Raw genomic sequence first — 15,433 nt, 5'->3', positions numbered from 1 at the left:
ACGATGCTGGGTCAATTGTGCGCCACCCTATGGGACTCCCAATCACGGCCGGTTGTGATACAGCCTGGAATTGAACCAGGGTCTGTAGTGACTACTCTAGCACTGAGATGCAGTGCCTTAGGCCGCTGCGCCTCTCGGGAGCCCCCTGACTGTGTGTTAGAGAGAGAGGAGTCTTGTAGGTAGGGTTAAGCCTGGTACAGAAACTAGAGAGGTGAGAGAGACTGCATTTTGTGCGTGTGCGCGTGCGTGCGTGTATTGTGTGTAAATAGTGTTGATTTTGTACGGTACAGGTGTGTGTGATTGTTTTGTACACATGATGAAAATATAAGAATGATACTTTTATAAGAACCTGCCATTGGCTCCACATCACACTATACAGTGCAATAAAGTGCTTTGATTGGTTAAGCCGTGTCTGGTGTGCTGTTATTGCTTCTAATACTTTGAGTGGTGCTCAGTGGAAAGAGAAAGGAGTTGCACAAGTTCTAGGATCAGTTCCCTTTACCAGTCCTTACCTGAAGTAGTAGGGCAGGGTTTTTATTGAGTAGTTAGTCAACGGGCTGGAGCATAATTACATATAACTTGTAGACTGCAAATTTACCTCAAGAAGCCCAAATAGATATTGGACTAAAACCTAATCATTTCAAACCTTGCTTACATTTGTATACAATCACATACACAGTCCACAAAACATTAGGAACATCTTCTTAATATTGAGTTGCACACCCCCTTTTGCCCTCAGAACATTCTCAATTTGTCGGGGCATGGACGCTACAAGGTGTCAAAAATGTTTCACAGGGATGCTGGCCCATGTTGAACCCAATGCTTCCCACAGTTGTGTCAAGTTGACTGGATAACCTTTGGATGGTGGACCATTCTTGATACACACAGGAAACTGTTGAGCGTGAAAAACCCAGCAGCGTTGTAGTTCTTGACACACTCAAGCCGGTGCGCCTGTCACCTACTACCATACCCCGTTCAAAGGCACTGATTGAGGTGGATTTAACAAGTGACATCAATAAAGGCTCATAACTTTCACCTGGAACTATGAAAACAGAAAATCTAATGGGACGTCATAAATTAGGAAACATCTTTACAACATCTCCAAAACGAGTGGTTTGTCTAATTTATGCTTTGACTACAACTTCAAGTAAAGGACCAGTTGTGTAAAGTACTTAAGTAAAAATACTTTAAAGTACTACTTAAGTAGTTTTTTGAGGTATCTGTACTTTACTATTTATTTTTTTAGCAACTTTTACTCCATACATTTTCCTGACACCCAAAAGTACTTGAATGCTGAGCAGGACAGGAAAATGGTCCAATTCAGGCAATAATTTGGGAATGAGTTTATAGAATATGAGTTGGAAAAATGTAATTCTCAATGGACAGGCACTTCCAAAGCTCTGAGACTATCACTCTTGTTATGACTGTCTATGATCATTTAAATAGGTTACATCAGTTTGCAATGAATAACTTCAATCAGACCCCCTCTCGCCCACAGAGGGGGAAGGAAAGAACTAGTGGAGGTTAACAACTCACGTCCTGTTGTAAATCAACTAAGAAGATCCAGGACTGTGTTCACAAAATTCACCAAAGGAATGTTCTTTGCTGAAACTCTAACACGTTCAAAGCGAATACTGGAACAATATTTTTAACGTAGAACATGAGGAATGGTCAGAGGCGATCTATAGAACACTAATGTAATTTTGTTATTTTGTGATGCCATTAAAAATGTTACAACGGAAATACCGTAACTTGGAAAGTATACCCACTACGTAGATGAAGTTTCCATACTATGGGTTGTGCATGTAATATGAAAAATTATGTAAGTGTTTTTGTTAGGAGAAGGATGTGAAGTGAGAAGCTATAAGAGGTAATTGTTTTTCGTAACAATGCACAGTGAGTAATCACCGCCCTGGAGTGAGGTCAGAGAGTGCGTCAGCCTGCCAGAACTGCCCCTTTCGAGCAAAAGGTATAAATGATGCGTTAAGAAGTTAACACATTAGACCAGAAAAAGCGTGAAGCAGCAGCTACACTTTTAAAAATGGTTTGAACTTTGGATCTCAACATGAGGAGGAGACACCTCCCGGACATTTACTGGAACCGCTGATTAGCCGTTAAGTAAAGTATCTTTGAAAGCTAATTTAAGTAGTACTATCCTGTTACTGCATGTGTGTGTGTGTGTGTGCGTGTGTGCGTGCATGTGTGCATGTGTGCGTGGAGATAACATCGTCACCCTGTCCTGTGATTGGTTACAGGGCACCTCCGGACCAGACCCTAATACGGTGTACGTGGACATGAGAGCTCTGCGACATGATAGGTATGTCAACTCTGTAGTTCTGTTCAGAACTACACAACAAGCCACCGGATAACTACGAAGAAGGACAACAGTAGAAGAGTTGTTGGAACCGTTTCGGACAATCAGAGCCTTTACAAGCCTGCCGCAAAAAGATCCAACCCACCTTTCCAAGGCTGCTCCGTTCACCGAGAGGGCCCCGGCGAACCCAGGCATTTCACATAAATACATTCATGATTTCTTGCTCAAAGTGGGCGGCGGTTCGTGTGCAAATTATATGGTTACTGTAGGTGAGAGTAGTTTCTGAATGTAAGTAAGTGTCTCTGACCATGTTTCTCTCCCTTTCCATCTCTTCTTTAACAAGCAGCCATGTTGTTGTCATTCCGCTAGGGACCTGTTTACAGCGTATTAGTATTATGTCCCAGTCAATAACCGGTGCAGAGTGTGTGTTTATCTTGTGTTCCTATTTAATTAGCTAGTAAATACATTGTTAAACCAATTTGTGTAGTATTGAATCATAAGTAAAGCTCTGTTTTTTGTAGATGCAAGGAGGTTACCACTGTTCAGAATGGTGATATGTTACGAGGTTATGGTTAATAAGTTGACTGTTTATATATGTGATAGGTAAAGACCTTTTAGAGTTTAATTCAAGAGATGGTAACTCTTTAATGAACCGCTCTCGTGGTGCCCCCAGATCCTTTCAGGTAACAATTAAAAACAGTTAGTTAATTAGATAAATAGCATTCTACTGATTAATGTTAAAGTCGAATCACGACACTCTCCATCTTGTCTTTCTCTTCCTTTCTCTCTTTCTCTGTCTCCTTTTATCCACTCTCCCTTCATAGACAATACCATGAGTCCTTTTTTCACCCTCTCAGGTCGTTAAACCCTCCAGGGACAAAAGTGGTTGTGTAATGAGTAACCTTGCCTAAGACTGAATAATTGCCCTTAACCCTAACCCCAGCCTTATTCTCAATCTCTCTCTACTTTTCTCTTTCTCTTTCTCTTTCTCTTACTCTTTCTCTTACTCTTTCTCTTACTCTTTCTCTCTCTCTCTCTCTCTCTCAAAGTCATACAAGTGTTGTTATGGTAAAAAATCATTCTTCATCATCACATTAAACTCGAAAAAGACTGAATTATATGTGAGGTTGACAGAGCACAGCTGAGATGGGTTTATCACTAGAATGTCCACCTCTATTCCTTTTCCCCTTTCCCCTTTCCTCTCTTCTTCTATTTTTACTCCATCCTGTTCTCTCCTCTCAATCTACTCTCTTCCCCTCTCCCTTTCTTTGTTCTTCTCTTCACCCCCTCTTCTATCTTTCTCTCCCTCTCCTCTATCCTCTCCTCCTTCTCTCTCCTCTCTTCTCCTTACAGGAATTCATCAGAGTACCTGTGCTGGGATATATCTGGTTTATAAGGCTACAAGCATGTAGAGTGTAGTTCAGGTGAAGGCCACTAGAGTTCACTGTGATGGTGATTTGAGCTGAAGGGGGTAGAGGGCGAAATGATCGCCCATGAAGTATAGGCTTAGGCTTCATGTCCTTCACTCAACTCATACCTCTTAGTACTAGTCCTAACAAACAAAATAACTTTTAAGAGTTTTCAGATCTGACTCTCTCTCTCTCTCTCTCTCTCTCTCTCTCTCTCTCTCTCTCTCTCTCTCTCTCTCTCTCTCTCTCTCTCTCTCTCTCTCTCTCTCTCTCACTTTCTTCAAAGGGCTTTATTAGCATGGGAAACATATGTTTACATTGCAAAAGCAAGTTAAATAGATAATAAACAAAAGTGAAATAATCAATACAAAATGTACAGTAAACATTACACTCATTCAGAAGAATAGACACATTTCAAACGTCATATTATGGATATGTACAGTGTTATAGTGATGTGCAAATTGTTAAAGTACAAAAGGGAAAATAAAGAAACATAAATATGGGTTGTATTTACAATGGTGTTTGTTCTTCACTGGTTGCCCTTTTCATGTGGCAACAGGTCATGAGAACTGCTGCTCTGATGGAACACTGTGGTATTTCACCCAACAGATATGGGAGTTTATCAAAATTTGATTAGTTTATTAATTCTTTGTGGGTCTGTGTAATTGGAAGGAAATATGTGTCTCTAATATGGAATCATACATTTGGCAGGAGGTTAGGAAGTGCAGCTCAGTTTCCACCTCATTTTGTGGGCAGTGTGCACATAGCCTGTCTTCTCTTGAGAGTCTGGTCTGCCTACGGCGGCCTTTCTCAATAGCAAGGCTATGCTCACTGAGTCTGTACATAGTCAAAGCGTTCCTTAATTTTTGGTCTGCGACAGTAGTCTAGTAATCTGCCACTACGTTCTCTCAGTCGAGGGCCAAATTGCATTCCAGTTTGTTTTGATTTTTGGTCAATTCTTTCCAATGTGTCAAGTAATTCTGTTTTTGTTTTCTCATGATTTGGTTGGGTTGCTGTCCTGGGGCTCTGTGGGGTGTGTTTGTGTTTGTGAACAGAGCCCCAGGACCAGCTTGCTTGTGGGACTCTTCTCTAGGTTAAGTCATCTCTCTGTAGGTGGTGGCTTTGTTATGGAAGGTTTGGGAATGCAGGGAAACTTCAATCAGTTCTACCAAATCTCTATCAACATGTTAAATGTGCAACCAGAGGGAAAAAAAATCTAGATCACCTGTACTCCACACACAGAGACGCATACAAAGCTCTCCCTCGCCCTCCATTTGGTAAATCCAACCACAACTCGATCCTCCTGATTCCTGCTTTCAAGCTAAAATTAAAGCTGGAAGCACCAGTGACTCGGTCCATAAACAAATGGTCAGATGAAGCAGATGCTAAACTACAGGACTGCTTTGCTATCACAGACTGGAACGTGTTCCTGGATTCTTCCGATGACATTGAGGAATACACCACATCAGTCACTGGCTTTATCAATAAGTGCATTGAGGACGTCGTCCCCACAGTGACTGTATGTACATACCCCAACCAGAAGCCATGAATTACAGGCAACATTCACACTGAGCTAAAGGGTAGAGCTGCCGCTTTCAAGGTGCGCGACTCTAACCCGGAAGCTTACAAGAAATCCCGCTATGTCCTGCGACGAACCATCAAACAGGCAAAGCGTCAATACAGGACTAAGATTGAATCATACTACACCAGCTCCGACGCTCGTCGGATGTGGCAGGGCTTGCAAACTATTATAGACTACAAAGGAAAGCACAGCCGCGAGCTGCCCAGTGACACGAGCCTACCAGACGAGCTAAATCACTTCTATGCTCACTTCGAGGCAAGCAACACTGTGGCATGCATGAGAGCATCAGCTGTTCTGGACGACTGTGTGATCATGCTCTCCGTAGCTGACATGAGTAAGACCTTTAAACAGGTCAACATACACAAGGCTGCGGGGCCAGACGGATTACCAGGACGTGTGCTCCGGGCATGTGCTGACCAACTGGCAGGTGTCTTCACTGACATTTTCAACATGTCCCTTATTGAGTCTGTAACACCAACATGCTTCAAGCAGACCACCATAGTCCCTGTGCCCAAGAACACAAAGGCAACCTGCCTAAATGACTACAGACCCGTAGCACTCACGTCCGTAGCCATGAAGTGCTTTGAAAGGCTGGTAATGGCTCACATTAACACAATTTTCCCAGAAACTCTAGACCCACTCCAATTTGCATACCGCCCAAACAGATCCACAGATGATGCCATTTCTATTGCACTCCACACTACTATTTCCCACCTGGACAAAAGGAACACCTATATGTGAATGCTGTTCATTGACTACAGCTCAGCGTTCAACATCATAGTACCCTCAAAGCTTATCACAAAGCTAAGGATCCTGGGACTAAACTCCTCCCTCTGCAACTGGATCCTGGATTTCTTGACAGGCCGCCCCCAGGTGGTGAGGATAGGTAGCAACACATCTGCCACGCTGATCCTCAACACTGGAGCTCCCCAGGGGTGCGTGCTCAGTCCCCTCCTGTACTCCCTGTTCACCCTACTCTCTGTTTATCATATATGCATAATCACTTTAACTATACATTCATGTACATACTACCTAAATTGGCCCGACCAACCAGTGCTCCCTCACATTGTCAGTGATAAAGTAATCTACAGTACTAGTGCCAAGGGATGAGTTGTAGGTGTACCTACCATAGGAGTCTCCTGGAAGCCTACCATTGACTATGTACAGACCCAGAGTGCGACAGAGCTGCCGGAGTTGTGACCTGTTTTTGTTGGTTGTTTTGTCATAGCTATGTTTAGGGGGGCATATTTGGGAGGGAATACTGTCACCGCCAGGTAGGTGTTTGTCCCCCTGTGTGCTGAGAGTGTCAGGTTCTTATCCAGTTCTGGCATTTAGGTCGCCATAAACTAGTACATGTCCCTGGACCTGGAAATGGTTGATCTCCCCCTCTTGGATGAAGAAGCTGTCCTCGTTAATGTATGGGGATACTATTGGAGGGATATACAGTAGAATGGAGAAGCTGTCCTGTACGGGGTGCGTAACTGGTGGCAGGGAAGTCAGACGCAGGAGAGCAGAACTAGGTAATAGCCGGAGCAGTTTAATTCCAAAGCCAACGGCATCAAGAAAATAACAACATGAGTACAAAACCCGACGTGCACCAGTCAACATGTGCACAAGCACTTACAACAAACAATACCACACAAAGACATGGGGGAACAGAGGGTTAAATACACAACACATAATGAGGGAAATGAAAACCAGGTGTGTGGGAAAACAAGACCATGTGTTTCTGTCTCTCCTCCCTCTCTGCTGTTAGCTGTGCCATGTGTTTCTCCCTTCTCCTTCACTACATTTAGCTGTGCCATGTGTTTCTCCCTTCTCCTTCACTACATTTAGCTGTGCCATGTGTTCCTCTCCCTTCTCCTTCACTACATTTAGCTGTGCCATGTGTTCCTCTCCCTTCTCCTTCACTACATTTAGCTGTGCCATGTGTTTCTCCCTTCTCCTTCACTACATTTAGCTGTGCCATGTGTTCCTCTCCCTTCTCCTTCACTACATTTAGCTGTGCCATGTGTTTCTCCCTTCTCCTTCACTACATTTAGCTGTGCCATGTGTTTCTCCCTTCTCCTTCACTACATTTAGCTGTGCCATGTGTTCCTCTCCCTTCTCCTTCACTACATTTAGCTGTGCCATGTGTTTCTCCCTTCTCCTTCACTACATTTAGCTGTGCCATGTGTTTCTCCCTTCTCCTTCACTACATTTAGCTGTGCCATGTGTTTCTCCCTTCTCCTTCACTACATTTAGCTGTGCCATGTGTTCCTCTCCCTTCTCCTTCACTACATTTAGCTGTGCCATGTGTTCCTCTCCCTTCTCCTTCACTACATTTAGCTGTGCCATGTGTTCCTCTCCCTTCTCCTTCACTACATTTAGCTGTGCCATGTGTTCCCCTCCCTTCTCCTTCACTACATTTAGCTGTGCCATGTGTTCCCCTCCCTTCTCCTTCACTACATTTAGCTGTGCCATGTGTTCCCCTCCCTTCTCCTTCACTACATGTAGCTGTGACATGTGTTTCTCTCTCTCCTCTTTAAGTTCTCTCACCTCAGTCCGGAGTGCTGTGCTCTGTTTTGTGTGTCGGTTCTGTCTGGAGTGTGTGGACTAGGTCTCTGAGCTCCACCATATCTCTCTCCAGCTCTGTGAATTTGCAGGGCAGTTTGAGGATGAGGTGTGATCAGACACACTCAGGAAGGGGGAGTCGTCACAGAGAGAGGCCTTTTCCTGCTGTGCTCTCTCTTTAATCCCGTAAAAGTCCTGCTGAAACTGCATGAGGCCATGCACCATTACTGTTCCAGACTTGTACACATTGACAGAGGTTATTTCAATTTCCTCAATGTCTAGTATTCTGAGTTTCCACCCTGGGCCAATACCCTCTGTCTTGACATAGGAGTAGTGTGCTCTTAGAGCACTGTGCCATGCCCAGGGGAGGGTCTGTGTTAATATAGCACTGTGCCATGTCCAGGGGAAGGTCTGTGTTAATATAGCACTGTGCCATGCCAGAGGAGGGTCTGTGTTAATATAGCACTGTGCCCAGGGGAGGGTCTGTGTTAATATAGCACTGTGCCCAGGGGAGGGTCTGTGTTAATATAGCACTGTGCCCAGAGGAGGGTCTGTGTTAATATAGCACTGTGCCCAGGGGAGGGTCTATGTTAATATAGCACTGTGCCCAGGGGAGGGTCTGTGTTAATATAGCACTGTGCCCAGGGGAGGGTCTGTGTTAATATAGCACTGTGCCCAGGGGAGGGTCTGTGTTAATATAGCACTGTGCCCAGGGGAGGGTCTGTGTTAATATAGCACTGTGCCCAGGGGAGGGTCTGTGTTAATATAGCACTGTGCCCAGGGGAGGGTCTGTGTTAATATAGCACTGTGCCCAGGGGAGGGTCTGTGTTAATATAGCACTGTGCCCAGGGGAGGGTCTGTGTTAATATAGCACTGTGCCCAGGGGAGGGTCTGTGTTAATATAGCACTGTGCCCAGGGGAGGGTCTGTGTTAATATAGCACTGTGCCCAGGGGAGGGTCTGTGTTAATATAGCACTGTGCCATGCCCAGGGGAGGGTCTGTGTTAATATAGCACTGTGCCCAGGGGAGGGTCTGTGTTAATATAGCACTGTGCCATGCCCAGGGGAGGGTCTGTGTTAATATAGCACTGTGCCCAGGGGAGGGTCTGTGTTAATATAGCACTGTGCCCAGGGGAGGGTCTGTGTTAATATAGCACTGTGCCCAGGGGAGGGTCTGTGTTAATATAGCACTGTGCCATGCCCAGGGGAGGGTCTGTGTTAATATAGCACTGTGCTATGCCAGAGGAGGGTCTGTGTTAATATAGCACTGTGCCCAGGGGAGGGTCTGTGTTAATATAGCACTGTGCCCAGGGGAGGGTCTGTGTTAATATAGCACTGTGCCCAGGGGAGGGTCTGTGTTAATATAGCACTGTGCCCAGGGGAGGGTCTGTGTTAATATAGCACTGTGCCCAGGGGAGGGTCTGTGTTAATATAGCACTGTGCCCAGGGGAGGGTCTGTGTGGAAAATTAAGTTGCTTATGTTCCCCTCTTTTTAGCAGTCAGCAAATAGGGTCTCTGGATTGTCCTTGAGGAGCTTGTTTTGTACTTATTCTGTACACTGATATTTGTTATATCGAAGGTGTACTGTACTGTGATGACATCTGCACAGGGATGTGTCATGGAGCATGGGATTTCAAAGGCCTCTGCATTTGGGGGGGGGCTGTGAAACTCTGCTGCCATTGTTAGGCTCGAGAGTTTTCACACATCTCACTTCCCACTTCAGTGCTAATTGAAGTTGCAGCCAGGTCAGTTCTGTCCTAGCAGCTTGGTAGTTTAGTAGCCTATTTACTTAGCTTTATATAAGAAAATGACCTAGAGATTATTGAACGTTACTCACTCAGTTTTGTTTTGATGGTGTGTCCAGGTTTCCGCTGTGTTTCTTCTGCAGGTTTTGGTTTGTTATAAGTTTTTTCTTGCTAGTCCTTGGTAGTAAGAATCCATTCAGGTAATTAGTCCAAAATCAAGGTTTTAGGAATGGGATTTGGATTGAAGATTTTGATGTAGAGGGTAGTATCCTGTATAAATCCTGGTGAAAAAAAATCTAAGTTTATCTACATTTATCTAACTCTAATTGTATTTAATTTAGCAGAAAGGTGTGGATCGAGGCTGATGGACAGAGGTGATGGGAGCCGCACCCAGTGCTATAAGTTAATGGGGAAGAGAGATCTGTTGTCACAAACCGCCCTCACAGCTTCTTTGGCCCCAACTGCCTCTCCACCTTTCCAGTCATCTCTTTATTTTTCTTAGTCTCCCTGCTTTTCTCTTTTTCCCTCTTTCTCTCCATACCTGTAGCCTACCAACAGCTGTTTGGATGTTTTATTTTTGCATTTACAAACTGTTGTTATTTTCTTCGCCAACACCAACAGATTTATAAACATTATGGATCTGAGTATTTCAGGGTGAAATATTCTCGGGGCTCTGCCCTCGCGCTACGCCATAAGAGTGACCACATGAGTTCGGCTTTGTGAGACAAGACCCCCACGGTGCACATCGGAGTAGCCTACTACCAGCTCATGTGCTGCCTGCTACCATGGAGCGGTCATGGGTCGGTCTGCTGCTCCTCGCGCTCTGCCTTTTACTTACGGTGAGTAGACTAATTGACCAGGCAACATTTGTCATCTATAGGCTACTAATGGACTTTCAGTAATCATGCATGTTTATAAGTGTGTGTGGGTTTACGGCTGCGTGTGTGAGACAGACCTTCATATTCCTAGAGAGCTGGAGACTTATTCAGAATTGTATGTGTAAGTATGAGACTAGATGTAGACAAACTGTGGTTCATCGATCTTTCTCAAATATGATTCAAATTTCAAATCAAGACTGGTCTCTTAGAATAGTTGATACCCAGCTAACAACAAACGTTCCCACAACTTTAGAGAATGTTCCCTTAAGAGTCTCATTAGGTCATAGGAATGTTCCAGCGATGTGCAAGGAATGTTTCCCAGAGAATATTCCCTTAATATCAAATATAACTTAACCAGAATGTGGTTACCATGTTCTCAGCACTAAAGAAATAAATGTTCTAGACACATTTTATGTGTCCAGTTTTCTGTGGGTTAGGGGAATATTCCACCAACGTCCCACCAAACATACATAGAACATGGTTGCCATGTTCCTAAGAACGTAAGATATGAATGTTCTAGACATGTTAAATGAGAACGCTGCAAGAACATCCATGTGTCCAGTTTTCTGTGGGTTGGGAGAATATTCCATCAACGTCCCACCAAACATACACAGAACATGTAAATATTATTTATCCATCTTTATTATCATAATGTCTAAAGATTTCTCCTCTTTCATGCATTTCTGGAACTTTGACTTTGTGCCATTGAGCACGACCTTTTTCAGGTTTGATGTGGTGTTAGCATTTGACTAAAATGTTGTTCTCTTTCTCCTCAATTAACTCAAAATAATGGGAGCATTTCCACTTGGAAAGGTTGAGCGGGGTAACAACACAGAGGCCATCTTTCTTTGATTTTCGACTTTAAAATAGCCTACTGGAAGCGAGTTAACCTACAGCATGAAACTCATTAGCATGAGAAAAAGCTTTAAACACACCGGTAGAGATATGCTTCTGAAAGTAATATACAGCTTACTTGAAAAGGTAAATGTAATAATATTACTGTATTTGAAGACAGTAACTCGTTATATTACTCCGTTACTCGTCCCAAGTGGTTCTGTTGCAATTAGTATTTTTTTCCACATTAAAACGTGTTGTGTATTGATTTGTTATAACTGGCATCCTCATTGTTTAAAAGGCAAATGTGAGAAATTACAGACATGCTACTGTAAATATACAGTATATGGTAACCATGTTCTGGGCATGTTTCTATCAGAAGCAACGCTACCACCTGGGCCATGTTTCTATCAGAAGAAACGCTACCACCTGGGCCATGTTTCTATCAGAAGCAACGCTACCACCTGGGCCATGTTTCTATCAGAAGCAATGCTTCCACCTGGGCCATGTTTCTATCAGAAGCAACGCTACCACCTGGGCCATGTTTCTATCAGAAGCAACTCTACCACCTGGGCCATGTTTCTATCAGAAGAAACGCTACCACCTGGGCCATGTTTCTATCAGAAGCAACGCTACCACCTGGGCCATGTTTCTATCAGAAGCAATGCTTCCACCTGGGCCATGTTTCTATCAGAAGCAACTCTACCACCTGGGCCATGTTTCTATCAGAAGCAACGCTACCACCTGGGCCATGTTTCTATCAGAAGCAACAAATTAGGAATGTTCCAGATAGAAATCCAATGAAGAGAGCAGATGTGATTCCTTATCAGAGACACATTTGTTCTACATGTTATATGCAGTGCTTAATTTCAGCTGGATCCTGACAGAACAGAATGAGATTCACTTTCTATGATCTCTCTCCCTCTGCTCTGATAGACATGAGCCGACAACTCTCATCTCTCCAGAGTTGCACTTCATCATTTATTTCCTTATAGAGTCATAGCTATTTGAAGGGTTCTGGAGGAGCTGCAGCAACCCTGATATATTGAAATGCATTTGCCAAAGTTATATAATTACTGCTGTCTGTTCAGAAATAAATTAAATCATTCAGAATAGCTTACTACACCATGAGAAGGCCTATAATTTAAACACAGAGGATCATTAGCTTATTTTTTAAATAGCCTAGCTGTGGATTGTAGCCCAATAACAAGGCCTACAATCGGGAACACATGGCAAATCTGTCAGTGAAAAAACAGCATGCAGACAAAACAGGCCTTTTTCAATATTTCAAATACAATCGAGGGAAAACACAGGTTGGAAAGTAAATGGCTCCTGCTGAAAAGACTGTGCTGTAGGCTACCAAAATATTAGATCTACTTCCAAATATTGTTTTACAAAGTAAAACACAGGGCGGCGCATAACAGGCCCAGCGTCGTCCGGGTTAGGGGTTTGGCTAGGGGAAGCCGTCATTGTAAATAAGAATTTGTTCTTAACTGACTTGCCTAATTAAATAAAGGTTAAATAAATCAAATCATAAAATTACCCTAACTAACGGAAAACTGGACACTCAAACATTAAGGGAACATTATGGGTAAAATTACAAAAACATTCTCTCCCTAGAATTGTTAGCTGGGTATGTTGTTGGCTCTACAGTCAGATTAATCAGGTGAATCCTGTCTGTGTGCTGCTGAGCATCTATGGGAAATGGGTCAGGTGTGTGTGTGTGTGTGTGTGTGTGTGTGTGTGTGTGTGTGTGTGTGTGTGTGTGTGTGTGTGTGTGTGTGTGTGTGTGTGTGTGTGTGAGCGTGCCTGCCTGCCTAACGTGCGTGCGCGTGTTATATATATATATTTTATATATATTTTTTAATGATTATTTAATTTAAAAAAATGTTTTGCAGGTGTTGTGCCTGAGGGCTTCCTTCCTTCCTCTCTATAAAAGGTCCCAGGAGGAGCACCAGAGATAACTGGTACCCACTGGATCTTTCTCTTTCTCTCTCTCACACACAGCATCAGGACATTGAGAACTGGATATAAGTATATATCATAAAGACGTGTCATATTATAGGGTGTTAAGTGTCTCCAGGTCTGATTGGCAGTGGTGAGGTGATGTGTGATTGATTGAGACGGTAACAGGGAAGTGTGTGATTGATTGAAACGGTCATGAGGCGATGCGTTATTGGTTGTTTGTGTTCTGGTGACAGGTAGCTTAGCTCCAAAAGGAACACAGCTCCTCTGAGGATGTGGACGATGCGGGGGAGGGGTTGAGGAGTGTAAACACAGTGACAGTCCTGAACTGTGGCCAAGCGAAGCTGCTATTTCACAATAGAAACAAAACAGACCACCCAGCTGAACCTCACTCACACACACACGCATGACATACGCACGCACACACACAATACAAGCATATAAACACCACACACAGTTTCTGCTGGTCTGTGAGTAAATATCCTAAAGCCTGCAAGTCAGAAGACATATGTAGTGTCTGTGTGAAGGGGGGTCATGATTAGTGCCCGATGCCTTTAACCCTCTGCACCAGTGGTTCCCAAACTTTTTATAGTCCCGTTCCCCTTCAAACATTCAACCTCCAGCTGCGTACCCCTCTAGCACCACGGTCAGCACACTCTCAAATGTTGTTTTTTGCCATCCATAATTGTAAGCCTGCCCCACACACACTATACATTGCATTCATTAAACATAAGAATGAGTGTGAGTTTTTGACACATCCCGGCTCGTGGGAAGTGACAAAGAGCTCTTATAGGACCAGGGCACAAATAATAATATAATAACAATCAATAATTTTGCTCTTTATTTAGCCATCTAACATATAAAACCTTTTGTTCATCAAAAATTGTGAATAACCACAGGTTAATGAGGAGGGTGTGCTTGAAAGGATGCACATAACTGCAATGTTGGGTTGTATTGGAGCGCGTCTCAGTCTTAAATCATTTTCCACACACAGTTTGTGCCTGTATTTAGTTGTCACGCTAGTGAGGGCTGAGAACCCACTCTCACATAGGTACGTGGTCACAAAGGGCATCAGTGTCTTAACAGCACGATTTGCCAAGGCAGGATACTCTGAGCGCAGCCCAATCCAGAAATCTGGCAGTGGCTTCTGATTCAATTCAATTTTCACAAAACTGCTTGTTGCAATTTCGAGGAGGCTCTCTTGTTCAGATATCGGTAAGTGGACTGGAGGCAGGGCATGAAAGGGATAACGAGAATCCAGTTGTTTGAGTCGTCCATTTCGAGAAAGTACCTGTGTAATAGTGTGCCCAGCTCACTCAGGTGCTTCGCTATATCTTATTTGACATTGTCCGTAAGCTTGAGTTCATTTGCGCACACAAAACAAAATCCTACAATGATGGAAAGACCTGTAAATGGTTAACTTGTTAATGCAGACAGAAAAGAGCTCTAACTTCTTAATCATAGCCTCAATTGCGTCCCGCACATTCAATATTGTTGCGGAAGAGTCCCTGTAATCCTAGATTCAGATCATTCAGGCGAGAAAAAACATCACCCAGATAGGCCAGTCGTGTGAGAAACTCGTCATCATGCAAGCGGTCAGACAAGTGAAAATTATGGTCAATAAATTTAAGCTCATCTCTCAATTATAAAAACGTATCAATATTTTGCCACTTGATAACCAGCACATTTCTGTATGTTGTAAAAGCGTTACATGGTCACTGCCCATATCATTGCATAGTACAGAAAACACATGAGAGTTCAGGGGCCTTGCTTTAATGAAGTGAACCATTTTCACTGTAGTGTCCAAAACGTATTTCAAGCTGTCAGGCATTCCCTTGGCAGCAAGAGCCTCTCGTTGGATGCTGCAGTGTACTCAAGTGGCATCGTGAGCAACTGCTTGCACGTACATTACCACTCCACTATGTCATGGCTTTTACACCATCAGATACCAACACATCTTGACCACCAAAGTCAATTTGATGTCACAAAGCTGTCCAGTACTTTTTTTTTTTTACCCTTTTTTCTCCCCATTTGGTAGTAGTTACAGTCTTGTCTCATCACTGCAACTCCCGTACGGACTCGAGAGAGGCGAAGGTCGAGAGCCACGCGTCCTCCAAAACACAACCCAACCAAGCTGCACTGCTTCTTGACACA

General features: G+C 43.6%; 1 protein-coding gene across 2 annotated transcripts in view; it reads left to right on the top strand.

Moving 5' to 3' along the window:
* The first annotated feature begins 10,363 nt into the window (after positions 1-10,363).
* Positions 10,364-15,433, top strand: part of LOC139366695 (vasoactive intestinal polypeptide receptor 2-like) — a 17,738-nt gene continuing 12,668 nt past the window's right edge. The window contains exon 1 of one of the 2 annotated variants that reach the window (XM_071104377.1): positions 10,364-10,441. In XM_071104377.1, the coding sequence (XP_070960478.1) occupies positions 10,388-10,441 (54 nt within the window). In that variant the 5' untranslated portion in view covers positions 10,364-10,387. The remainder of the gene's footprint in view (positions 10,442-15,433) is intronic. The other variant, XM_071104378.1, reaches the window with a different exon arrangement.

This window comes from Oncorhynchus clarkii, chromosome 15 (assembly GCF_045791955.1).
Source record: "Oncorhynchus clarkii lewisi isolate Uvic-CL-2024 chromosome 15, UVic_Ocla_1.0, whole genome shotgun sequence".
Taxonomy (NCBI): Eukaryota; Metazoa; Chordata; class Actinopteri; order Salmoniformes; family Salmonidae; genus Oncorhynchus; species Oncorhynchus clarkii.
The sequence above is the reverse complement of the archived record's forward strand: the minus strand, read 5'-3'. Positions and strand labels throughout refer to the sequence as shown.